Source organism: Diospyros lotus, chromosome 13 (assembly GCF_014633365.1).
Source record: "Diospyros lotus cultivar Yz01 chromosome 13, ASM1463336v1, whole genome shotgun sequence".
Classification (NCBI taxonomy): domain Eukaryota; kingdom Viridiplantae; phylum Streptophyta; class Magnoliopsida; order Ericales; family Ebenaceae; genus Diospyros; species Diospyros lotus.
The window spans coordinates 32907237-32932412 of NC_068350.1; the positions used below are offsets into that span (position 1 = coordinate 32907237).

At 34.3% G+C, this 25176-nt stretch overlaps 1 protein-coding gene across 1 annotated transcript; it reads left to right on the forward strand.

Moving 5' to 3' along the window:
* Positions 1-2556: 2556 nt before the first annotated feature.
* LOC127787934 (probable arabinosyltransferase ARAD1) lies at positions 2557-6351 on the forward strand. Its single transcript, XM_052316016.1, has 3 exons — positions 2557-4262; positions 5439-5992; positions 6125-6351. Exons 1-3 carry the CDS (start codon positions 3393-3395, stop codon positions 6225-6227), a joined length of 1527 nt encoding a protein of 508 aa, XP_052171976.1. The 5' UTR covers positions 2557-3392; the 3' UTR covers positions 6228-6351.
* Positions 6352-25176: the final 18825 nt, after the last annotated feature.

Here is a 25176-nt window from a genome sequence, read left to right on the forward strand (position 1 = left end):
TATTAAGGAGTAAGACATGGCCACCATTCATGAAGTCACTACCTTCCTACGAGTCACTGACAATGAGTCATCTTTGGCTGCTCAAATCTCTAACAACACAAGACCAACATTTTTGTTTATACAAAAAATATAGTTAAATTTCTCCAATCCAAAAATTTTTTACATAATGAAATTTTTGTAAAAATAAGGCAAATGTAGTGACCCAATGTTGGGACTCCGGAATGATTTTACATGCCTTGATGTTAATCTGATTTTAAAAATAAGGCAAATGTAATGTTATGAAATTTAATGGATTGGAATGTTGATGTTAGATATAAGTTGCTTGGGTATTATGTGTAAGTGGTGTGGGTGTGATCAAGTGTATAAGAAAGAAAATGATAGTGTTTAACCTAAGGCATCCGAATGAGGCTTGAGCTATTCGGATGTGTTGGATGCTTGGCCACATTCGGATGAGTCATCATGCATTCGGATGGCTTGGAGAAGCATTCGGATGGAAAGGTCACACATTCGGATGTCACTCACATGGGTTTCTCACCCTTTATGTCTAACATTCAGCTGGGGCATGGAACACATTCGGATGTCACTCTCATGCTTTCTCTTCTTTTCTCTCATGCATTCGAATGTGAGCACTATAGCATTTAATATTTAATAATGATATCAACGTATGAAGCTTAATTCAAAATTTAATATTTTTATCTTTAATTAGATGTTGAATCTTTGATACTTAAAAAAATATGAAATTGGTTAATCTATCATATTGAGTTACTTAAAAATGCAGATATTCAAAAAGAATTCATTAATTCATATTATTACAATGAAATCTTTTTTTAATTTAAATAATATAAAAATCAAAGAGTTCCCCGACCACTTACGGTCAGGAACTCAAAGTTCTCAGACCCCGAATCGGGGTTCCCCTGTTGATGGCCACGGCCATGTGTGTTTGTGTGTGTGTATATATATATATATGTGTGTGTGTGTGTGTTCGTGTGTATATATATATGTGTGTGTTTATATACACATATATGTATACGTAATTATAATTGTTATATACATGTGTTTTGACATATTATTATAAAGATGTATATGTATATGTATATAGGGTTTTGACATAATTGTATATATATACATGTGTTTCTCTTATTTGTCTCTTTATAGATTATTATGTTTTATTTTTTTTATAATTGATTTGTTGGGGAGCTATCTAAAAAAAAAGTGAAAGTTTAAATACTTTGAAAGTATTTATTTGGAACTATTTAAAAAGAAAGGAATGATGATTTGTTGTGGAGCTATCCAAAAAATTAGTCTGAGAGGGAAGTGACTGTTTGTTTGGAGCTATTTAAAAAGAAAGTGAGGGTGATTTGTCTACCATCTTTCTGCAACAAAAAAATTAAACTCACACTCAAAAAAATGTATTTAACATTTTGTACCATTCAAATATAATATATTTCCTGTGTGATTCTAAAAAGAAATGGACTATTTTTTTCATATAATTTCTTTTGAATATCTAAAGTTTCTAATTAAAGGAAAAATTTCATAAACTTGGCATTTTAACATTTATGTGTAATACGAATGGTATGTATTGTTTGATATTTATAGGTTGGTATGTATTGTTTGATATTTAATTTTTAATTTAATTTATTCATATTATAGAGCATTTTCTAATATGCTTTATTATATAGATTTAGTAATTTTTTTTGTTTTATTATAAAACGTTAACAAATATACAATAACTTTAATTTCTATTTTTTGTTTAGTATTTATAATTTTTTTTTTACCTGCTCTTATATTTTAATTTGCTTATTGTGTTTCCATATTGTACTTGTTGGTTTCACCATGTCAATTAAGTGATGGAACACAACTATATCAATTATCTTCATTCACCACCATCTCATGAAACTTCTCCATATGAATGATATTGAAATTTCATTTCATCATTACTTCGTCAGGGGATGTTATCCATTGCCGGTCCTAAGTCCGGATAAAGAAGGAGGGTTGTGTTAGGTAACTGATAACCAGCATAAAAGCTAGTCAGATCTAAATATGAATTCTAGACAAACTATTTGTTGGGACGTACCCATATAGAAGTCTAGAATTCATGTAGCCGGCCCCACATATTGGGATGAACGCTAGATATGTTGTTATATTTTGATTTGTAATATTGATGAACATTATAAATCTTATATGTTTGTTTCTTATTTGAGTTTTGTAAAGCGTTTAATACAAATAAAATTATTACCAAGTTCTTTATAAATTTTAACACAATATGTATAAATTATAATCATATTTTAATCTTAATATTATTTATACCGTGTCTTTAGACACGAGTACACGCTATTCATTGTATATATAAGAATGCTAAATGATTTCATGTAAACTTATTGAAGAGAAAATTATGTTAAGAATTACTAATAGGAAGAAGATTCATGTTTTTATTCGTAATTGTAAATTTTAAGTCACTTCACCCACAAAAGCCCTTTCAAGTTTCAACGTAATGAAATTCCCCATTGGCAGCACCCATCCAATTTTATTTAGACTATGATTCCATCGTACCATAAAAATTCTCAAATACTTTTCCACACGACAAACCCCCGGATGGTGAAAGCCAGGCCACAGATTAGGCGCCCCTATTTCCCCGCCATTTGAAAAAGCCATCTTCCGGCGGAGAGAGAGAGAGAGAGCGATGGATCAACCAAGCGTGTTTGTCCAGTCCGTTGTCTGACCTCTACGTTTCGAGTCTCTGTTTTCTGGTGAACAACTCTTCCCTTTTACTTTTCTGTTCTTAACATCAAGCCATTCGTGCAGCCCTATATATTCTCCCTTTTTTTTTTTTTTTTCTCTTTGTTTTTTTAGGTCTTAATTGGTTTCTGGGTGGAATTTGCATTCATATTCATCTGGGTTTGCATTCTTTCCTTGCTGGAGTGGTTGTTTCGAAACTCTTTTTTTAAAAAAAAAAAAAATCATTTGGACTTGCATTCTTTCAAATTGCATAATTTCTATCTCAGACCTGGATCTTTTCTTATTCTTCGGTCTTGATGTTGTTTCTGGGGCCGGTCAATGCAGAGATAGAATGTGGTTGGATTCAGGAGGGTATTGTTGAAAGATCCATTGCCTCCATTCGACATTTATGATATTCGTTTTTGCATTTTGAGATGAAATTGATCTTGATGTTCTCCCTGTCTCTCAGAGATTATTGAAATTGCTGGTTCTGTTCATGTGAAGTGTGATTTCTGTAAAGTTGAATTGTATTTGTTCCCCACCTCCTCTCCATGTTCATTTCACGTTGAGTTTGTAATTAGTATATAAAGTGCGGTGGTTCAATGTATCTTATGCCCAGCAACAGAATTTCATATATGTTTTGCCCCAAATAGCAGTGATTTTGGATTAGTAGTGCAATGGCTGAGAGACGTGCATCGAAGAAGTCCTCCATTTGTTTGTTTTCCATTTCATCCATCTTGTTCATATTATCTTGGCTGTTTGTGTTGCGTTCTGCGGGCCATCCTTACTTTGTTAACCGTAGGTTGTTACCCAATCCTGAGCTTAAATTTAAGAACCCATCAGTTCGAACTAACCAAGTCATTCTCAAGAAAGAAGTAGCAGTAACTGGAGAAAACAATATGGTAAAATGCCATCCCAACAATGGAGTTCTTAAGGTTTTCATGTATGATTTACCCCCAGAGTTCCATTTTGAGCTCTTAGATTGGAAGCCTGAGGGGAAAGGTGTTTGGCCTGATATCAGAACCAAAATCCCTTTATATCCCGGTGGGTTAAACTTGCAACACAGCATAGAGTATTGGCTTACCTTGGATCTCCTGTTGTCTGAGTTCACTGGCCATACCAATGCTCGTAGTGCAGTAAGAATCCACAATTCGAGTGAAGCTGATGTTATATTTGTCCCTTTCTTTTCTTCTTTATGCTATAACCGATACGCTAGGGTGAAGGGCCCACAGAAAAATGTTAACAAGTTGCTACAAGAGAAGTTAGTTAGTTTTTTGACAACTCAAGTGGAATGGAAGAGGTCAGGGGGACGGGATCATATTGTTCTAGCTCATCACCCAAATAGCCTCTTAGATGCGAGAACAAAGCTTTGGCCAGCAACGTTCATTGTTTCAGATTTTGGAAGGTATCCTCCAAATGTAGCTAATGTTGATAAAGATGTGATTGCACCTTACAAGCATCTCATCAAAACCTTTGATAGCGATTCATCTGGTTTTGATAGCCGTCCAACTTTGCTCTACTTCCAAGGAGCCATATACAGAAAAGATGTATGTACCCTTCTTAATTTCTGTCTCAGTTGGTTCTTCGAATTTTATAGGGAGGGAGAAGGAAATTTTCATTTTTCTCATATTTCCCGTTTCACAATATTTTGACTAGCCTTTAGCTGCTTTTTCTCAACATGGTCATTGTTTAATTTGTTTGTCTCATTATCTGTTTTTTCATCATCAAGTATTTGTTGTTTGATTTTCTGCTTTCCTGTTATTCATGTAACTTGACGAGTAAATTTAAAATCACCACGTCATACTCAAATTTTTGCAGTCCTAAATGCTAGCTGTAAATAATATGCTTTTCCAGATATTTCCCTTTTTTATTATGCTAAGTAGGAAATTTTAGATGGAATTATTAAGAAGTAGGCTTTTTTATTCAATGTCCTTTGTGGATGGATGTGTCATGCCTCCTACATGGCACACCAATGTAAGGCACAATTTCATTCCATTGATTATACCTAAATGTTTAAATCGTCATCTATTATTCAATTCTCAAGCTTCCCTTCTTGTAAGTTGAATAAACATTGAGCATCCTTTTGACTTAGTTTTGTTACCTTCAATTCACGTTTATGGGATTATGTTAAACAATAAATCCATTTTACCTTTGTGGTTTAGTTGGGCGTTTTCTAATTCTTTTTTCACAATTCTTCATTTTGAGTACTTTGTTTGATTTACTCTTTTTTTTTTTTCTTTAAATCTGATTTGTAAACATAACTTCTTTGATTCATTTTTTCTTAAATAAAACAGTCTTTATGATACACATTTGCTTGTCTAGATGGCTTAGATATCAGTTCACTTTGTGTCTCATCAGAGAATTGAGGATATTAGCTCTTTCTTTTGTGTTTGAAGCTAAGCATTCTGATGTAATCGTTGTTAATATGATATTCCTGCCATCTGTTTGTTTATTAAGCTGAAATTACTGATGCGTCCACCTTTGCATTAATTCTTACTTAATGATTTTATGCTGATTTATTGATTCGCCACACCTATTGACTGAGATGGTTGGTGAGTTAGAATCCATCTAGCCAACCCCATCTAGCGGAATCAAGGCTTGGCAATAATCTTCAGGGTGGTTTATTTTTATGCTGTGATTTCTAAACTTGTGACATTTTAATCCCATCGTCTCAATAAATCTGCATTATCTAATTTCTGAACTTATGACATCTTAATCTTCAGGGTGGTTTTGCTCGGCAAGAGTTGTTCTATCTTCTAAAAGATGAGAAAGACGTACATTTCTCATTTGGAAGTGTCCAAAGGGGTGGAATCCACAAAGCTACAGAGGGAATGCATGCCTCCAAGTTCTGTCTCAATGTAGCAGGTGACACCCCTTCCTCAAATCGCCTCTTTGATGCCATTGCTAGCCACTGTGTGCCTGTTATCATCAGTGATGACATCGAGCTCCCCTATGAAGATGTTCTCGACTACTCTGAGTTCTGCATATTCATCCGTACATCAGATGCCATCAAGGACAAATTCCTCATCAACCTTATTCGAAGCATCGGGAAAGAAAAGTGGACCAGAATGTGGACAAGGCTGAAAGAGGTAGAAAATTTTTTCGAGTTTCACTTCCCATCGAAGGAGGGTGATGCTGTTCAAATGATATGGCAGGCCGTGGCACGAAAGGTGCCTGCTATTAGGATGAAGATACACAAGTCTAGGCGATTCTCTCGATATGATCCCCCGAGGTATAGAGGGCCAAGATCAATTCATTTGCCAATCAATTTTACAGAGTGAGTACAATTTTTCTTGGACAAAAATGTAGAGCTCTTGTTACTTGGACAAAAATCTATCGTCTTTTGGTCGATAAATCGACTAACACAGCCTGGAGAAGATGGAACTGCGCTAAATTCTTTCTTCTGCAGATTTTGGAAGAAGAATGTTTATGTTTGTAAACAAGGGATGGAAGAGAGGAGGAAAAGAAGGGCCATTGTTATAGCTTTTAGGTATTCATTCATCTTCTGTTAGCTAGAAATACTTGATTCCCATGTATCAATCCAATCCCATTCATCCATTCATTTATTTGTTAGTGTTCTAACATGAAACTCATATACATTTATCTCATGAATATACACTTATTTTCCTTCTTCAATGTTGTAGCTTTTTTATGCTATCTCCCGACTCAAGATTTATGATCTTAAGTTTGAGTCTAGCGTCAAAGAATTACAATTTAAAAAAAAATTATGAAATTTTAGTAAATATAATTATTGTCGTGAAAATTAATTTTTGTAGTAATAATTTCATATATAACTTAAAGTCTAGTGGTATTTTTTTTAAAAATATATATAAATTTCAGTTATTTTGATCAATTTAACTAAAAATCTAACTATAATCTTCAAAAATAAGCTAAAATTTTAAAAACATAAGGGGTTATATTTGAACTTTCAATCTTGTATCGATTGCAAAATATTGTTAAAATATAAATAATTAATACTTTTTAAATATATTTATTATTATTATTTTTTCTTTTTTCAAATTTAACCATGCTCATAATTAATATATCAAAAGAGTGTTAATTATTTAAATTTTAATAGAACTATATAATTGGTGCAAAATTGGAAATTGAAATGTAAAATTGATATGTTTTAAAGTTTGTTGTAAAATTAATAAACTAAATTTTGGTAAGTTTTTGATAATTAACCCAATAGATTAAATTAAATATAATTGAATCAAATTATAAATTATATATTATAGGGCGAATAAAAATGTATTCAATTTCTAAAATTTTATTATAAAACCTCAAACTTTTTTTATATTTAGCATAATTAAATTTTATTATGCTTATATTGAGTTAACAATATAATTAAATAGTAAATGTGTATTTATACAAATATCAGTGTTCTAAAAATTGGCCTAGGCGCTAGGCGGCCGCTGGCCGCCCCGAAATTGCCCTAGTCGGGCCTCCTAGGCGCCGGCCCGAGTAATCGGCCGGCTTGGGTGCCTAGGCGGCCCAGGCGGCGCCTAGTCGGCTTGCGCGCCTTGGCGCCCAACTCGTTGGCTCAGCTATTTTTAGGATTTTTTTTGCTAAATCATTAAATCGAACCTCTCAACATCTCTCTATTTCTCTCTTCTCACCTGAACGCTGTCGCCGCCTCAACGCTATCGCCTTAACACCGCCAAGCTTCATCGGCCCGCCAGTAGCTCACCGCTGTCGCTGCGTCCAGCTCGATTCTCGCCGCCAAGTTTCATCGTCACCGCCTCTTATCTGTCGCGTCCTCGTCGTCCTCAGCGTCATCGTCACCGCCCCCGTCCTCGCCGTCAAGCTCCATCTCCGCTGCGGCAAGCTCCATTTGTCGTAACCTCTCTCTCTCTCCCGTCTCCCCGTCTCTCTGTGTGGTTATTGGGGCATTTGCTCCGTTTTTGTTTTTTGTTTTTATTTTATTTTATTTTTCTTTTCTATTTAATATTTATATATAATTATAGATTTATATTTAGTTTTATTATTAATTATATATATTCTATAATATTTCCAAAAAATCCACTTAACTGTTTGCTTATAGTATTGGTTGTATGACTAATTAAAATGTTATTTATTAATTACAATAATTTATTTCTCATGCTTAATTCTATATATTATTGGTTTATGTTGCATTATTAATATTTTTTAACTTTGATTTAGTTAAAAATAATATCAAATTATATCACAAAGTTTAAAAAATAAAAAAAATAGCAATTTTCTTAAGCGCCGCCTAGGCGCTCTAGGCGCTAGGCCCCAGCCTGGCGCCCGACTAGCGCTTAGCGCCTTTTAGAACACTGACAAATATATTATATTATTTATATGTACATGTCTCCAATTCATTTTATTTATAATATTAACTCTTCACCCTATGGTGCATATATATATATATATATTAGTGTATACCCATACTCAAAGGTACGGTATAAATAATATTAAGATTAAAATGTAATTATAATTTATACGTATTATGTTAAAATTTGTGAAGAATTTATAACAATTTTACTTGTATTAAACGCTCTACAAAACTCAAATAAAAACAAACATATAAGATTTATAATGTTAATCAATATTACAAACCAAAATATAAGAGCAAGTAAAAAAAAAATTATAAACACTAAACAAAAAATAGAAATTAAAGTTGTTGTATAGTTGTTAACGTTTTGTAATAAAAAGAAAAAAAAATTATTAATTTTATATAATAAAACACATCAGTAAATGATTTACAATCTACAACAGTGAGTTTAATTTTTTTTTTTATGCAAGAAAATCAACTAAACAAATCACCCTTACTTTCTTTTTAAATAAATGAAATAAAATGGGCGAACTTCAACTATATAAATTAAATAAAAGGAAAATGACAATAGTGCGGACTTCAACCATTTTATTCATTTCAATTTTGAATTGGAATTGGATGCTAATGTGTTCCTTCATCGCGTCTTATTCAGTGCGTTTGATGCCAAGGACGTGAAGCTCTCTCTCCAGCTCGCTCTCTTTCTCTCTCCATTCCCAATTTCTTCTCTAGTGCATATGTTAGGCGTGCGTGAAACGCAGCCCATGCGTGTTCCGATTCAATCCCCTACTCTTGTGCATCTTTTTCTTTTTCTTCTAGGTGCGCCAAACAACATTCCCGCGATCTTCTTCTCTCAGCTTCCATTCTCCTTTCACATATCTATATAATAAGGGAGAACGATTTTTGAAAATGTGTAAAATATATCAGAGATACATTTCATTTGTATGGTTGAGATGGATGGATGAATATATCAATGGTTGAGATTAATTGTTCTTCTCGTGCAACAATCCTTCTTCAATATGCCCGCCCAAGAATCCCAAGCACTACCCCATTTAATTTCTCCAGGGGCAATCATGTGCCTCTGCCATTTCTACATAAGTTGTCAAATCTCACCTCACTTTAAGAAAATTACCATATTAACACTTACTCTCTCTTTCATCAAGACAAACACAGTCAAGCTCTCACCTCTCACTCTCTGCATCACTCTTACTCAAGCTCTCACCTCTCACCCACTCTCTCTGCATCACTCTCACTCAAGTTCCCATCTCTCACTCTCTCTTTCTCTCACCTCTCACTCAAGCTCTCACCTTTCACCCATTCTATCTCTATCCCATTCTCTTTCTCAAACCCAACCCCGCGAGTTGAAGTGTCTGCCCCCCACATCGTTCTAACACCGTCGTCATCGTCGCCCATGCCACCGCTATCATTGTCTCCCCCACCAAAACTTCTCGTCGTCGACCCCCCCGCTAGCTTAACCGCCTCCCCCACCAAAACTGTAATATCCTAGTATTTTGAGAATAATAATAATAATAATTATTTTTTTTTGTATTTAAAATATTTTTACTTCCATTGGAGATTATAATTGAAAAAATTAATGGGTTTAGAGTTAGTGGGCTAAATTGGAAAAATAAAGACTAAGTAAATGGGTTTAGAGTTAGTGGGCTAAATTGAAAAAATAAAGACAAAGTAAATGGGCTTCGAGTTAGTGGGCTAAGTTGAAAAAAAATAAAAGGCTAATGGGCTAATTAGTAGGCTAAGAAAATAGGTTTAAAATTAATGAATTAAATAAAAGAATAATCTATCTAGAAGAAGATTTAGTGAAAAATAATTAAGGTGACAAAATAATTAAAGATAGTGAGTGAAATAATTGAGAAATGTTGGAGACAAAGTAGGGTGTGGACAAATAATTAAAGATTATGAGTGAGATTTAGTAGAAAATAATTAAGAAAGATGACAAAATAATTAAAGATGATGGGTGAAATAATTGAGAAATGTGAGAGACAAATTAAAGTGTGGAGAAATAATCAAAAGATAATGAGTGAAATAATTAAGAAATGTTGGAGACAAAGTAGGGTGTGGACAAATAATTAAAGATTATGAGTGAGATTTAGTAAAAAATAATTAAGAAAGATGATGAATGAAATAATTGAGAAATGTGGGAGACAAAGTAAGGTGTGGACAAATAATCAAAAATAATGGGTGAAATAATTGAGAAATGTGGGAGACAAACTAAGGTGTGGATAAATAATTAAGGATTTTTAGTGAGATTTAGTGAAGAAATAATTAAGAAATGTGACAAAATAATTAAAGATAGTGGGTCACTACAATTAGGTTAAGCTTAATTCAACCTCCTATAAATAGAGGAAGCTTGAAAGGTTGTAAGACTTGAATTAGAAAGAGAAAGGTTGTAAGAAAGAATGATTTGAGAGTAAAAGAGAGATTTGAGAAAGAAAGAAAGAGATTGTGAGAAAAATTGAGCTTGTGAAAGAGATTTGGAAGGAAGGAGTAAGGAAGAGGAATTTGGGCACATCAAAGACAAGATTGAGGAAAGTGTTACAAGGTAAATGTAAAATATCTCAAATAGATGGAAGTTGATAATATTTTCTTTTATCTTATTATGTTTAATTTTTGAAAAAATTTCAAAAATTAGGTGTTTTATTTTATGAATTATTATGCAAGAAATTTATGGAAAATACGGAAAGAAATATTTACTTGGTAATTTTTGGGATAAAGGGAATTCTTGGAAAATAGGAGAAAATTATGAAAAATTCCCATAAAATTTTAGAAGATTAGAAATGTTGTTTTATGAATTTTCGTGGAGATAAATTAAAAAAAAATGCTTGGGGAAGTATTTATTTTGGAATTATTGAGGAAATAATGGGGAGAAATTTAAACGATTAAGAAAAATTTGAGGAAAATAAGTTTTAATACCCCTTGAATAAATATGATGTCCAGGGATCATTGATACTAAAGTTTGAGTATAACTAGAAGTCTAGTTCGAAAGTCGAGGCGAGCACGTTTTTGAGATTAAAGCACGTTTCTCGAGACTCAAGCCGATTTTCAAAGGTAAGCTAGTATTTCTCAAACCTAATTTGTCTATGAAAGGTAATTTCTAAAATGTGTCATATGATTTGATAGTATGCTTATATGTTAAATACGATGTATGTTTCAAAGTATGTTTTGGCATGTTGACATGAAATGATGCGTGCGTATGTCACGTAGATGCATTTACATAATATGATGATGATATGCATATGTTCACATGTAATCCATCATTGCTCATGCATCGCATATGTTTGAGAGTATAGGTGAGCATCGCTGCTTTACCAATGATGCACCCATACACCTCGGCCTGGAAAGAGCTGGTCTTAAAAATGGTAAGTGGCATATGAAGTATGGATGCCCGTCGGCTCAAACAGGCCAAATGTCAAGACATTATGCATTTACATTCATTCATGAATATTATACTCTTACTTAGATGGCCGATCATCTAATTGGGCGATGCCCCTGGAATATTTAATGTTCCAGATGGAAGTCATAACAGAAACGAAGGAAATGAGGCATGTGATGGCACTCGTTGAAGTGTGTAAATGTATCAGTTATGCATATAACTTATCATGTTTATGTCCTGCTATGTTATCCATGATGTTGATTATGATATTTCGGCATGTAATATTAAGGGATGGTTATGATTATGTTTAAACACTAGTACGTTTGAGAATGATGTTATGATTTTATTATGAATATGAATCTATGATTTTGGTGTTAAAAGCTTGTTAAGTAGTAGGTTGCAATTTATCATGTTTCCGCTAATAGCTATGGTTACCCTAATGAGGAGAATGAGAGAAAGAAAATATATATATATATATGAGGTAGAATTGGTAAAATAATTATTAATTAATAAACGTCAGGGTAATAAACGCTTCGAGAGGAACGGGGTGTTACAAAAATCGCTTGTTGTCGGCCCCCCGCTTGCATAGCCGTCTTTCTCGCCAACACCGGGAACACCTCCCTTCGTCGTCGTCCCCCCCCACCGGCCACTGACCACCTTTGCCCCCCTCACCCCCGCTCCAACGTCCATCGTCGGCCCACCCCGCCAGCCACTTGCACAGCACCGCCTTCACCTCCACACAGTCGCCCGCCCCAACCCCTCCGTTGCCCCACCCGTCGACAGCAAAAACCCTCCACCCCCACCCGCCGCTGCTGTATGCCCCCACCAAGTCGCCCCTACACATACAGTTATATATTTATATCTTTTTATTTTTTTGCTTTAACTTTTTTATTTTTTTATGCGGTGGTGATGATAATTTGGTTGTGAAAGTGAAAAATTAAGAACAAATGATGATGATTTTAGTTTTTAATTCTAAAAATGAAAAATTTGTTATTTGAGTGTAAATTTAGTCTTTGAAATTTCTTTTCAAATTTATGTAATTAATTTTATATTGTGAAATTTATGTAATATAATTAATTTTATTTTATATAATATATTTAAGAAAATTAGATTTGTCATATTTCAATCACGAATTAACTTTACTGGTAGTGTCAATATTCCTTTTGGTCTCTTATGTGAGGTTAACAAATAACAAATTTTTTAATACAGATTTTATTAGGGTATTTTATAATAAATGTTTAATTGAGTGCTTTTATGTATAATCTATTTAGAGGGCTTATCAATATCATCTCTAGAGCGAGAACAAAAGCAGCAGGGCAAGGTGACGTGTCTTTTATCCTAACACAAACAACCAAGCATGTGATATGTCACGTGGGTGTAGGGCAGCTGGCTGGTGGTGGACTTTTGGGGAGGAAAGTTGAATCCTCACAACCAATTAGGTTTGAAAAACTACTACAATGGTTGTCCAAATGATCCTCTCTGAATATAGTCAGCTAAAACATGGCACTGAGAGTCAATTTGTTGGGGCCTCCAAATGACCAACACTAGGGCTTTCATCTGAAAAACCAAATTACGGGTGAGCGAGGTCAAGAACTCAAGTAGAAGTCCCCTAAATTTCAATTATTTTTTTTTATTAAGTTTTGATATATAGTTTTCAATATGATGATTTTGGTTAAATATTGTTAAATCTAACCTTAAAACTGTCGAAACTCAACAAATCACGCGTAAACTTTTGATCAAATTTTGGTAATTTTTTTAAATATACTACATAATATAAAATTAATTATATTACATAAATTTTATAATATAAAATTAATTACATAAATTCTAATTTTTTAAGAACTAAATTTACAATCAAATAATAATTTTTTAATTTTTAGAATTACAAGAACTAAAATAATTACAAACAAAATAATATTTAAACATTTTCGTCTTCCTCAACACCGTCTTCAATCATTCTCATTTCGACTATATTCGCTAACGGGTAAATTTCATTTTCCGACCACACCGTATTTGATATTCTATAAACCAGAATCCCAAACTCCTCACACAATAAAAAAAAAATAACAAAGCAAATAGAAAAATATATAAATCTATGTAAATGTATGTGCATCTCGCCGGGGGGTAACCTGGTGAGGGTGGACAACAGTAGCAGGTGGCCGTCTGAGCAGTGATGAAGGGTTGGCGGTGGCCATCTGAGCTGTAGTATGGGTATGGTAGGTGCAGGTGCTTGCTCGCGGAGGAGGGAAGGGCGACGATGGGTGGGGGCGAGGCGATGCGAGCAGCTAGCGGGAGGTGGCGATAGCGGTTCGAGCGACGCTATGGGGGGGACGACGATGGTCTGTGGCCTATGGTGGGGGCGAGGCAATGCGACCGGTAGAGGGATAAGCGACAATGGATAGTATTCGCGGCGAGGGGGCAACGGTGAATGCTACAACCCGCGAGGGTGGGTTTGTGAAAAAGAGTAAGGGAGAGATAAAGTGGATTTGAGAGAGAGTGGGTTTGAGATAGGGTAATTTTGAGAGAGAGAGAGAGAGAGAGTGAAAGTGAAAAAAAGAGTGAGAGATTTGAGAGATAGTGGTTTTGTTCTTTGGTGGCTTTGAAAATGGGTTGGTGAAAAATTAATTCAAAAACATTTGGGTGAGTATTTTAAAACATGTCAATTTCTAACGATATTTTGGTGTTAAAATATTACAAGAAATTGGAGTTGTTCACCAAGTTATCCACCTTTACGTTCATGTAGTATTATCTAATCTCGCCTCACTCTCTAAGGCTGACTCCAGCAATGTCCTAAATCGTTCGCCATCGCAAAAATTTGGAAAAGAAACGCCAAATTTCAGCTCCAGCAGATTTTAGATTTCAGCAACGCCAAATTGATTTGCCAAAAATCTGGCGAAGCTAAAATGGGTCCCCAACTATGGCGACCCAAATCTTGAAGCTCACGTTTGCCATCACCAAGACCCCACACCCCCAACGGCCATCTCTCCGCCCCACCAAACAACGACCATCTATGCGGGAAGATGAGGACCAAACCACAGAGAAGAAGAAAGATCGGCCGGATTGTTGTGCATATTTATTTTGATATATATATATTTCCAACAAATATATTAATCTATATTTATTTTATTTCCACAAATTACCAAATTGTTGTGCATGTTGCTCATTGGGGATACATAGAAGTTGATACAAAGACTTTTTGATTGAGGGATATTTGTGGTTTGTGATTTTTTGTATTATTTATTTATTTTGTGTATTGAATGAGGGATATTTGTGTATTCTGCTCTCATGAAAAATTCACATTTGAGTTTTGTTCCAAATTATTTAGGCCGAGTCAAAATAACAAGCTTCATTTTGAAAATCAAGACATACTTTAACAAATCTTATTATTATATGTAAAATCAATTAAATAAATTAAAGTTTGTGTACTATTTTTTTTTTTACTTTCTCTTATAATTTGATTTGCAATATTGGTGAACATTATAAATCTTATATATTTGTTTCTTATTTGAGTTTTGTAGAGCGTTTAATACAAGCAAAATTGTTACAAGTTCTTCACAAATTTCAACTTAATACGTATAAATTATAATTGCATTTTAATATTAATATTATTTACATCGTCGTGCTTTTAGGCACGGTATACACTAGTATATATATATATATATATATTAGAGAATATGTAACATCCCGTTCGAGCGATAGGAAGGACCGGAACAACTTATCCTGATGGGCCTACACGAACTTCCCAGGGGGGTCACCCATCTCTAGATTACCCCAGGTTAAGCACGCTTAACTTGGGAGTTCTTTGCCAACATTCAGCCCAAAAGGTATCCAGCTGGTATTGTTTCCTTTCTTACACTATCCTCGATATATACTAACTTCTCTGGGCTCTCGGGGTATTACATTCTTCCCCCCTTAAGCACATGACGTCCCCATCATGCGACCTTACAACTGGTCCCAGACCTTCTCCCCTTGGGGGTTGCCATCCTAGAAGCCTACCAGAAGCCGCTCCTTGTACAGGCCCTCGAGCCCCAGCGCCACTCCCCACCCTCATCGGACAGCTTTCACCAAGGGTCGGCTCTGATACCACCTGTAACATCCCGATCGAGCGATAGGAAGGACCGGAACAACTTACCCTGATGGGCCTACACGAACTTCCCAGGGGGGTCACCCATCCCTGGATTACCCCAGGTTAAGCACGCTTAACTTGGGAGTTCTTTGCCAACATTCAGCCCAAAAGGTATCCAGCTGGTGTTGTTTCCTTTCTTACACTATCCTCGATATATACTAACTTCTCTGGGCTCTCGGGGTATTACAGAATATATATATTTCAGAGAATAAGAGATGGTGGAGTTGGAGTGTTGTCGTGGCTGGAGTGAACAACAGTAAGAGTGGTCCATAGTCGAAGTGAGCTCTGATGAAGGCAAAAGCTAAGAGAGGAAGAAGAATAGAGAGATAGAGAGGATAGACAGAGAAAGGGAGAGAGAGATAGAGAGGGAATGTGGGGAGAAAGGGAGAGAGATAGAGAGGAATTGTTGGGCGGGAATACAAATGTAATTTTAGCCATTAAAAATGTATAAAATTCATCTCAGCAATTGAAATGTGTATCTAATACATTTTATACATTTTTTAAAAACCCTTCTCCCTTATTATATAGACTAGCGTATACCCATTCCTAAATGCACGGTATAAATAATATTAAGATTAAAATATAATTATAATTTATACGTATTATATTGAAATTTGTGAAGAATTTGTAACAATTTTGTTTGTATTAAACGCTCTACAAAACTCAAATAATAAACAAATATATAAGATTTATAATGTTCACCAATATTGCAAATCAAATTATAAGAGAAAGTAAAAAAAAATAGTACACAAACTTTAATTTATTTAATTGATTTTACATATAATAATAAGATTTGTTAAAGTATGTCTTAATTTTCAAAATGAAGCTTGTTATTTTGACTCGGCCTAAATAATTTGGGACAAAACTCAAATGTGAATTTTTCATGAGAGCAGAATACACAAATATCCCTCATTCAATACACAAATTACCAAATTTCAGCTCCAGCAGATTTTAGATTTCAGCAACGCCAAATTGATTTGCCAAAAATCTGGCGAAGCTAAAATGGGTCCCCAACTGTGGCGACCCAAATCTTGAAGCTCACGTTTGCCATCACCAAGACCCCACACCCCTAACGGCCATCTCTCCGCCCCACCAAACAACGGCCATCTATGCGGGAAGATGAGGACCAAACCATAGAGAAGAAGAAAGATCGGCCGGATTGTTGTGCATATTTATTTTGATATATATATTTCCAACAAATATATTAATCTATATTTATTTTATTTCCACAAATTACCAAATTGTTGTGCATGTTGCTCATTGGGGATACATAGAAGTTGATACAAAGACTTTTTGATTGAGGGATATTTGTGGTTTGTGATTTTTTTTGTATTATTTATTTATTTTGTGTATTGAATGAGGGATATTTGTGTATTCTGCTCTCATGAAAAATTCACATTTGAGTTTTGTTCCAAATTATTTAGGCCGAGTCAAAATAACAAGCTTCATTTTGAAAATCAAGACATACTTTAACAAATCTTATTATTATATGTAAAATCAATTAAATAAATTAAAGTTTGTGTACTATTTTTTTTTTTACTTTCTCTTATAATTTGATTTGCAATATTGGTGAATATTATAAATCTTATATATTTGTTTCTTATTTGAGTTTTGTAGAGCGTTTAATACAAGCAAAATTGTTACAAGTTCTTCACAAATTTCAACTTAATACGTATAAATTATAATTACATTTTAATATTAATATTATTTACATCATCGTGTTTTTAGGCACGAGTATACACTAGTATATATATATTTTAGAGAATAAGAGATGGTGGAGTTGGAGTGTTGTCGTGGCTGGAGTGAACAACAGTAAGAGTGGTCCACAGTTGAAGTGAGCTCTGATGAAGGCAAAAGCTGAGAGAGGAAGAAGAATAGAGAGAGATAGAGAGGATAGACAGAGAAAGGGAGAGAGAGATAGAGAGGGAAGGTGGGGAGAAAGGGAAAGAGATAGAGAGGAATTGTTGGGCGGGAATACAAAGGTAATTTTAGCCATTAAAAATGTATAAAGTTCATCTCAGCCATTGAAATGTGTATCTAATACATTTTATACATTTTTTAAAAACCCTTCTCCCTTATTATATAGACTAGCGTATGCCCATTCCTAAAGGCACGGTATAAATAATATTAAGATTAAAATATAATTATAATTTATATGTATTATATTGAAATTTGTGAAGAATTTGTAACAATTTTGTTTGTATTAAACGCTCTACAAAACTCAAATAATAAACAAATATATAAGATTTATAATGTTCACCAATATATTGCAAATCAAAATATAAGAGCAAGTAAAAAAAAAAATTATAAACATTGAACAAAAAACAGAAATTAAAGTTATTGTATAGTTGTTAACGTTTTATAATAAAAAGAAAAAAAATTACTAAATCTATATAATAAATCACATCAGTAAATGCTCTATAATATGAATAAATTAAATTAAAAATTAAATATCAAATAGTACGTACTAGCTGCCGCAATGGCTGCAAACATCAACTCGGCGTGGGGGGGGGGGAACCCTGGTTCGAGGTTGGAAAACCTTGGGTTCCCGAACCTTAGGTTTCCCGACCATGCGTGGTCAGGAATTCTTTGATTTTTATATTATTTTAATTTAAAAAAATATTGTGCCTAAAATAAAAAATAGAATTAATAAAATAAAAAATGAATAAATTCTTTTTGAATATTTACATCTTTAAGTAACTCAATAGGATAGATTAACTAATTTCACATTTCTTTAAGTATCAAAGATTCAACACCTAAAGATAAAAATATTAAATTTTGAATTAAGTTTCCTATTTTGATATCATTATTTGAATAAAGTTTTACACTAAAAACAATATTTGATCATCAATGATTTAAAAAAGAAATTTTTATTTCTTTTGGAATTGAATCGTCCATGTCAAATTCTTATACATTAAAACTTATACTGTTGGTGTTTTTTTATTTAAAACTTATATGATATTTCAAAACTTACATTGTTTATATTTAGAATACTTAAAAATTAAATATTAAATGCTTTTAAAATTAGAATGTTTAGAATGATACTCTTTAGGAAAAATTAAAAAAAAAATTCCTAATCTATGATACTCTTTATTTTATAGTGGTCGAATAAACACAAATTATAATTGTAATTTTATCTTATTAACCAGCATACGTAAATAAACACAAATTATAAGTGTAGTGTTTCTAATTTTAAATATCGATTAAGATAATTTTATCTAAAAATATTTTTACTTTCTATTAATGTTTCTAATTTTAAATATTTTATCTAAAAATATTATAAGTGTAATGTTTTTAATTTTACTTCAAACTTTAAATATCGATTAATGTTTCTAACTTTAAATATTTTATCTAAAAATATTTTCACAAAAAATAAAATAAAAAAACAATGGGAAGAGGGCCCGACCCACAAAACCCACCCGTCAACAATTTTCAAACAACACCAACCAAGGGTTTAATCCAGCCAAACCAATACTTATTCTACATTATCCTGCATAATACAAATAATTCAAAAATAATTATTTTTATTTCAACCAATTTGGAGAAGAAACCCAACAAACGCTCACACTCGCATCGCCTCTCTGGTTGCCTCCCTTGCGCCAAAACCCACCCATCAACAATGTCGTTTCCCTCTATTTTTTCATATTTTATATTTTCTTTTATTTCTCTTTTTTTTTTCTTTTCTTCCCATCTTCTTCTTCCTCTTGTTTCTCCATCACCCAGTGGGGCCCGAAGATGGCGTGGGTGGGTGGGTCTATGAGTGAGAGAGAGAGAGAGGCAATGAGTGAGGGAGTGGGTGGGTGGGTCTGTGAAAGAAATAAAGAGAGGGTAGACAAAGAGCAGTGAGAATGGGCGAGAAGACTTAAAATCTGAAATTCATCTCAGCCATTCATATACACTAAAAATTCATCTCAGCCATTGAAACCAAATGTATCTCTGATACATTTGAGACATTTTCAAAAATCCTCTTGTTTTATTATATAGACTAGCGTATACCCGTGCCTAAAGGCACGACGATGTAAATAATATTAAGATTAAAATATAGTTATAATTTATACATATTATATTGAAATTTGTGAAGAACTTGTAACAATTTTGCTTGTATTAAATGCTCTGCAAAACTCAAATAAGAAACAAATATATAAGATTTATAATGTTCACCAATATTGTAAATCAAAATATAAGAGCAAGTAAAAAAAAAATAGTACACAAACTTTAATTTTATTTAATTGATTTTACATATAATAATAAGATTTGTTAAAGTATGTCTAGATTTTCAAAATGAAACTCGTTATTTTGACTTGGCCTGAATAATTTGGGACAAAACTCAAATGTGAATTTTTCATGAGAGCAGAATACACAAATATCCCTCATTCAATACACAAAATAAATAAATAATATAGAAAAATCACAAACTACAAATATCCCTCAATCAAAAAGTCTTTGTATCAACTTGTATGTATCCCCAATGAGTAACATGCACAACAATTTAGTAATTTGTGGAAAGAAAATAAATATAGATTAATACATTTGTTGAAAATATACATATTAAAATAAATATGCACAACAATCCGGTCAATCTTTCTTCTTCTCTGTGGTCTGGTCCTCCTCTTCCTGCGTAGATGGTCGTTGCTTGGTGAGGCAGAGAGATGGCCATTGGGGGTATGGGGTCCTGGCGATGGCAAACGCGAGTTTCAAGATTTGGGTCGCCACAGTTGGGGACCCATTTCAGCTTCGCCAGATTTTTGGCGAATCAGTTTGGCGTTGCTGAAATCTGAAATCTGTTGGAGTTGAAATTTGGTTGCTGAAATTTGAAATCTGCTGAAGTTGAAATTTGGCGTTATTTCTCCAAATTTTTGCGATGGCGAACGATTTAGGGCATTGCTGGAGTCAGCCTTAGGGAATGAGGTGAGATTGGATAATGCCACACGAACGTAAAGGTGGACAACTTGGTGAACAACTCTAATTTCTCACGATATTTTGACACCTAAATATCATGAGAAATTGACATGTTTTAAAATACCCACCCAAATGTTTTTGAATTAATTTTTCGCCCGCCGATTTTCAAACCCACCAAAGAACAAAACCACCATCTCTCAAATCTCTCACTTTCTCTTTCACTTTCACTCTCTTTTTCAAAACCACCCTCTCTCAAACCCACTCTATCTTTCCCATACTCTTTCTCTCAAACTCATCATCACGAGTTGTAGCATCCGCTGTCGCCCCTCCGCTGCGAGCACCTTCTGTTGTTGCCCCTTCCTCTACCGGTCACACCGTCTCGCCCCCGCCATAGGCCATAGACTGTCGTCTCCCCCCCACTACTGCTCGGATTGCCATCGCCCCCCACCGACCATCGCCCCTCCCTTCTCTGCGAGCAACCGCCTGCACTTACCATACTGCTGCTCGAATAGCCACATCTGACCCCTCATCATTGCTCAGACGGCTACCTGCTACTGTTGTCCGCCCTCACCGGGTTGCCCCCTGGTGAGACACACATACATTTACATAGATGTATATATTTTTCTTTATTTTTTCTATTTTCTTTATTGTTTTTTTGATTGTATGAGGAGTTTGGGTTTGGGTTTATAGAATATCAAGTTTATATGGTGTGGTCGAAAAATAAAATTTACCTGCTAGTGAATGTAGTTGAAATGAGAATGATTGAAGATGGTGTTGAGGAAGACGAAAATGTTTAAATATTATTTTGTTTGTAATTATTTTAGTTGTAATTCTAAAAATTACAAATTTATTATTTGATTGTAAATTTAGTTCTTAAAAAATTAGAATTTATGTAATTAATTTTATATTGAAAATTTTATGTAATATAATTAATTTTATATTATGTAATATATTTAAAAAAATTACCAAAATTTGATCAAAAGTTTACGCGCGATTTGTTGAGTTTTGACAATTTAAGGTTAGATTTAACAATATTTAACCAAAATCACCATAGTGAAAACTACATATCAAAACTTAATAAAAAAATAATTAAAATTCAGGGGACTTCAACTTGAGTTTTTGATCTCACTCACCCGTAATTTGGTTTTTCTATTCAAAGCCCTAGTGTTTGTCATTTGGAGGCCCTAACAAATTGACTCCTAGTGCTATGTTTGAGCTGACTATATTCAGGGGATCATTTAAACAACCATTATAGCAGTTTTTCAAACCTAATTGGTTGTGAGGATTCAACTTTCCTCCCCAAAAGTCCACTACCGGCCAGTTGCCCTACACCCACATAACATATCACATGCTTGGTTGGTTGTGTTAGGATAAAAGACACATCACCTTGCCTTGTTGCTTTTGTCCCCGCTCTAGAGATGATATTGATAACCCTTCTAAATAGATCATACATGAAAGTTCATAATTAAACATTAATTATAAAATACCTTAATAAAATCTATATTAAAAAACTTGTTATTTGTTAACCTCACATAAGAGACCAAAATGAATATTGACAGTACTAGTAAAGTTAATTCGTGATTGAAATATGACAAATCTAATTTTCTTAAGTATATTACATAAAATAAAGTTAAAATGAATTTGAAATTTTTTTCAAAGACTAAATTTACACTCAAATAACAAATTTTTCATTTTCAGAATTACAAAAACTAAAATCATCATCTATTCTTAATTTTTCACTTTCATAACTAAATTATCATCACCACCACATAAAAAAATAATAGAAAAAAATAAACAAGTTAAAGTAGAAAAATAAAAGATATAAATATATAAATATATGTGTGGGGGGCGACTCGGTGGGGGCTGATGGTGGCGCCAGGTGAGGGTGGAGGGTTTCTGTGGCTGGCGGGTGGGCAGTAGAGGGGGTAGGGCGGGCAATCACGTAGGGGCAAAGGCGGTACTGTGCAAGCGGTTGGCAATGGCCTTCGGAGCGACGATGTGGGAGGGGGGGCGACGGTGTTAATTGGTCGATGGTTGGGGTGGCGGCGATGACGAGAGGTGTTCGCGGGGGGTCGACGGTGAGCGGTTTTGGCGAGGGAGATGGCTATGTGAGCAGGTGGTCAACGGTGAGCGATTTTGGCAAGGGAGACGGCGGGTGACGGCGGTGCGAGCAGTAGGGGCGGGGGCGACAACAATGATGGTGCGAGAACAGTGTGGGGGGCAGACACTACAACCCGAAGGGTGGGTTTGAGAGAGAGTGTGGAAGAGAGATAGAGTGGGTGAGAGGCAAGAGCTTGAGTAAGAAATGAGAGGTGAGAGCTTGATTGCGTTTGTCTCGGTGAAAGAAAGAGTGGGTGTTAATATGATAATTTTCTTAGAGTGAGGTGAGATTTGATGGTTTCTATAAGAGTGATAGAGGCGCATGATTGGGTTTGGAGAAATTAAATGGGACAAAACTTGGATTGTTGAGCCAACAAATTGAAGAAGGATTGTTGGGTGGAAAGAACAATTAATCTCAACCATTGATATATTTATCCATCCATCTCAGTCATACAAATAAAATATATCTCTGATATATTTTACATATTTTCAAACAGTCTTTTTATAAAATAAAAAAATTAAATATAAAAATAAATAAAACAGTCTCTTTATGTAGAACGATTTAGAGGAGGATATAGTGATGTCGCTGGCCAAATACACTATCTATCTGTCAGATAAGTTTGCCAAAGAGAGGTGCTTTCTGTAACGACCCGTTAGTGGGTCTAGAGTTTTATTGGAATTATGATTTTCTATGTGTGATAAATTAGCCTCAAGAATTAGATGTTATAAAAATTGTGAGGTGCTTAATTTAAGGGATTGGGCTTTTAAAGAAAACTTGGGTTGGAACCATTTGTTTTGGGTTGTGTTTTATTTAAGAATAAGATTGTGAAGCCTTTGGGCCTAAGAATATATATATTGGGGCCATTGTGTTGGGCTAATGAAATGGGCATTGGGCCCATGAGCATAAAGATTTGTGTATTTTAATTAATCAAAATGAATGAATTATGAAAAGTCTAATGAGGGCTTAATGTTATGTTGAGGCACTTTTGGTGGGCTAATGGAAATGGGCCATTATAATTAATTGAGCCAATGAGTTGGGCTTGGGCCCATGTAAGTGTATGAGTGGATTTTTGAATTGGGCTTAGGCCGATGTGTAAAATATGAGAGATGGAATTTAATAAATGAAATTATATATATTTGAATTTTGTGAATTAAAAGAAAAGAAGAAAAGAGTTGTAAAATACAAAGTGACCAAATGGTCCTTGCTTTATTGAAAAAGGTGAGGGCAATTGGGGAATTTCATAATGAGGTTGAATAAAGAAAATGAAAAAGAAAAGAAAAAGAGGCTAAAGACCAAAATGGGTTTAATGAGTTGTGGTGTGTGTGTAAAATAAATGGGCAAAGTTGTAATTTGGCCAAGGGGAGTGGTTGGAAAACTGATGGGCGGCCATCCCTCCCCCATGCTCCTTTATTTTCTTTGTTTCTTTTTCTCTTTCCCTTCCCCTTCTTCCGATCAGTCTTCTTCTCATTCTTCTTCTTCTTTTTCTTCTTCTTCTTCTCCATTTTGATGTCCATGGAAGCTTGAAGTGAAGTTGCAGCTGGGTGCATTCTTCTCCATTAGGTTTTTCTTCATCAAAGGCAAGTTCTTCTTGCATTTCTTTTTGGTTATGCAAGTTCTCTTTCCTCCTTGTTTCATTTTGGAGGCAAGTTCTCATTCGAAATGCAAGTTATTATTCCTCCTATGTTGTTTAGTTGCAAGTTCATATTGATTTTCCTTGTTAATGTAAGCCTTGGTTCTTTTTCCTCTTGGGTCAAGTTGATTTCCTTCTTGGTTCCCTTGTCTTCAAATCTTCTATTTTATTAGAAGATCTAATCATGAGTTTATATTGATTGGTGGATTATTTTCTCATTTCCTTAACTTGGTGTTTTATCATTGGTCGGTCTTTTTGTGAGTTTTCATTAGGGTTTAGTTCACCCTAAATTCTCAAAGGAATGACACTTGATTGATTAGGAATGTTAGAGAAGCAAGATTTGGTGTATCTTGCTTGGGATGTTGAGTTTTGTGGGTTATCGTTGTTATTTTTAAGTTTCAGGCCTCTATTAGTCGACCAAGTATGTGTTTTGTTCTCTGTTGGTCGACCAAGTATTTCAGTCGGTCGATCAAATGTTTTAGTCGGTCGACCAAGTGATAATTTAAGCCTCTGTTAGTCGACCAAGTATTTCAGTCAGTTGACCAAGTGATAATTTAAGCCTCTGTTAGTCGATCAAGTATTTCAGTCGGTCGACCAAGTGTTTTAGTCGGTTGACCAAGTGGGCTGTTAGTCGACCAAGTGATAATATAAGCCTCTGTTAGTCGACCAAGTATTTCAATCGGTCGACCAAGTGATAATTTAAATTTCTGTTAGTTGACCAAGTGTTTTTACTCGGTTGACCAAATCCCTATTTAGTTGACTAAGCCTTCTTCATCGGTTGACTAAGTCTTCAGTCGGTTGACTAACTCTTTTATTCGGTCAACCAACAGAATGCAATGATTCTTTCTTTTTGGTCCGATTCTTTTCTAATACTTGAAATTCTTCCCCAAAGCTCTTGTGGTGTTTTAGTTGGCTTCGAAATCATCTTGTGGATATGTAAGTGTCCCAAAAATGGAGAAGTTAATTAATGGTGGGAATTAAAGATGAAAATCATGAGTTTTTAAATGGTGAATTCATGTAA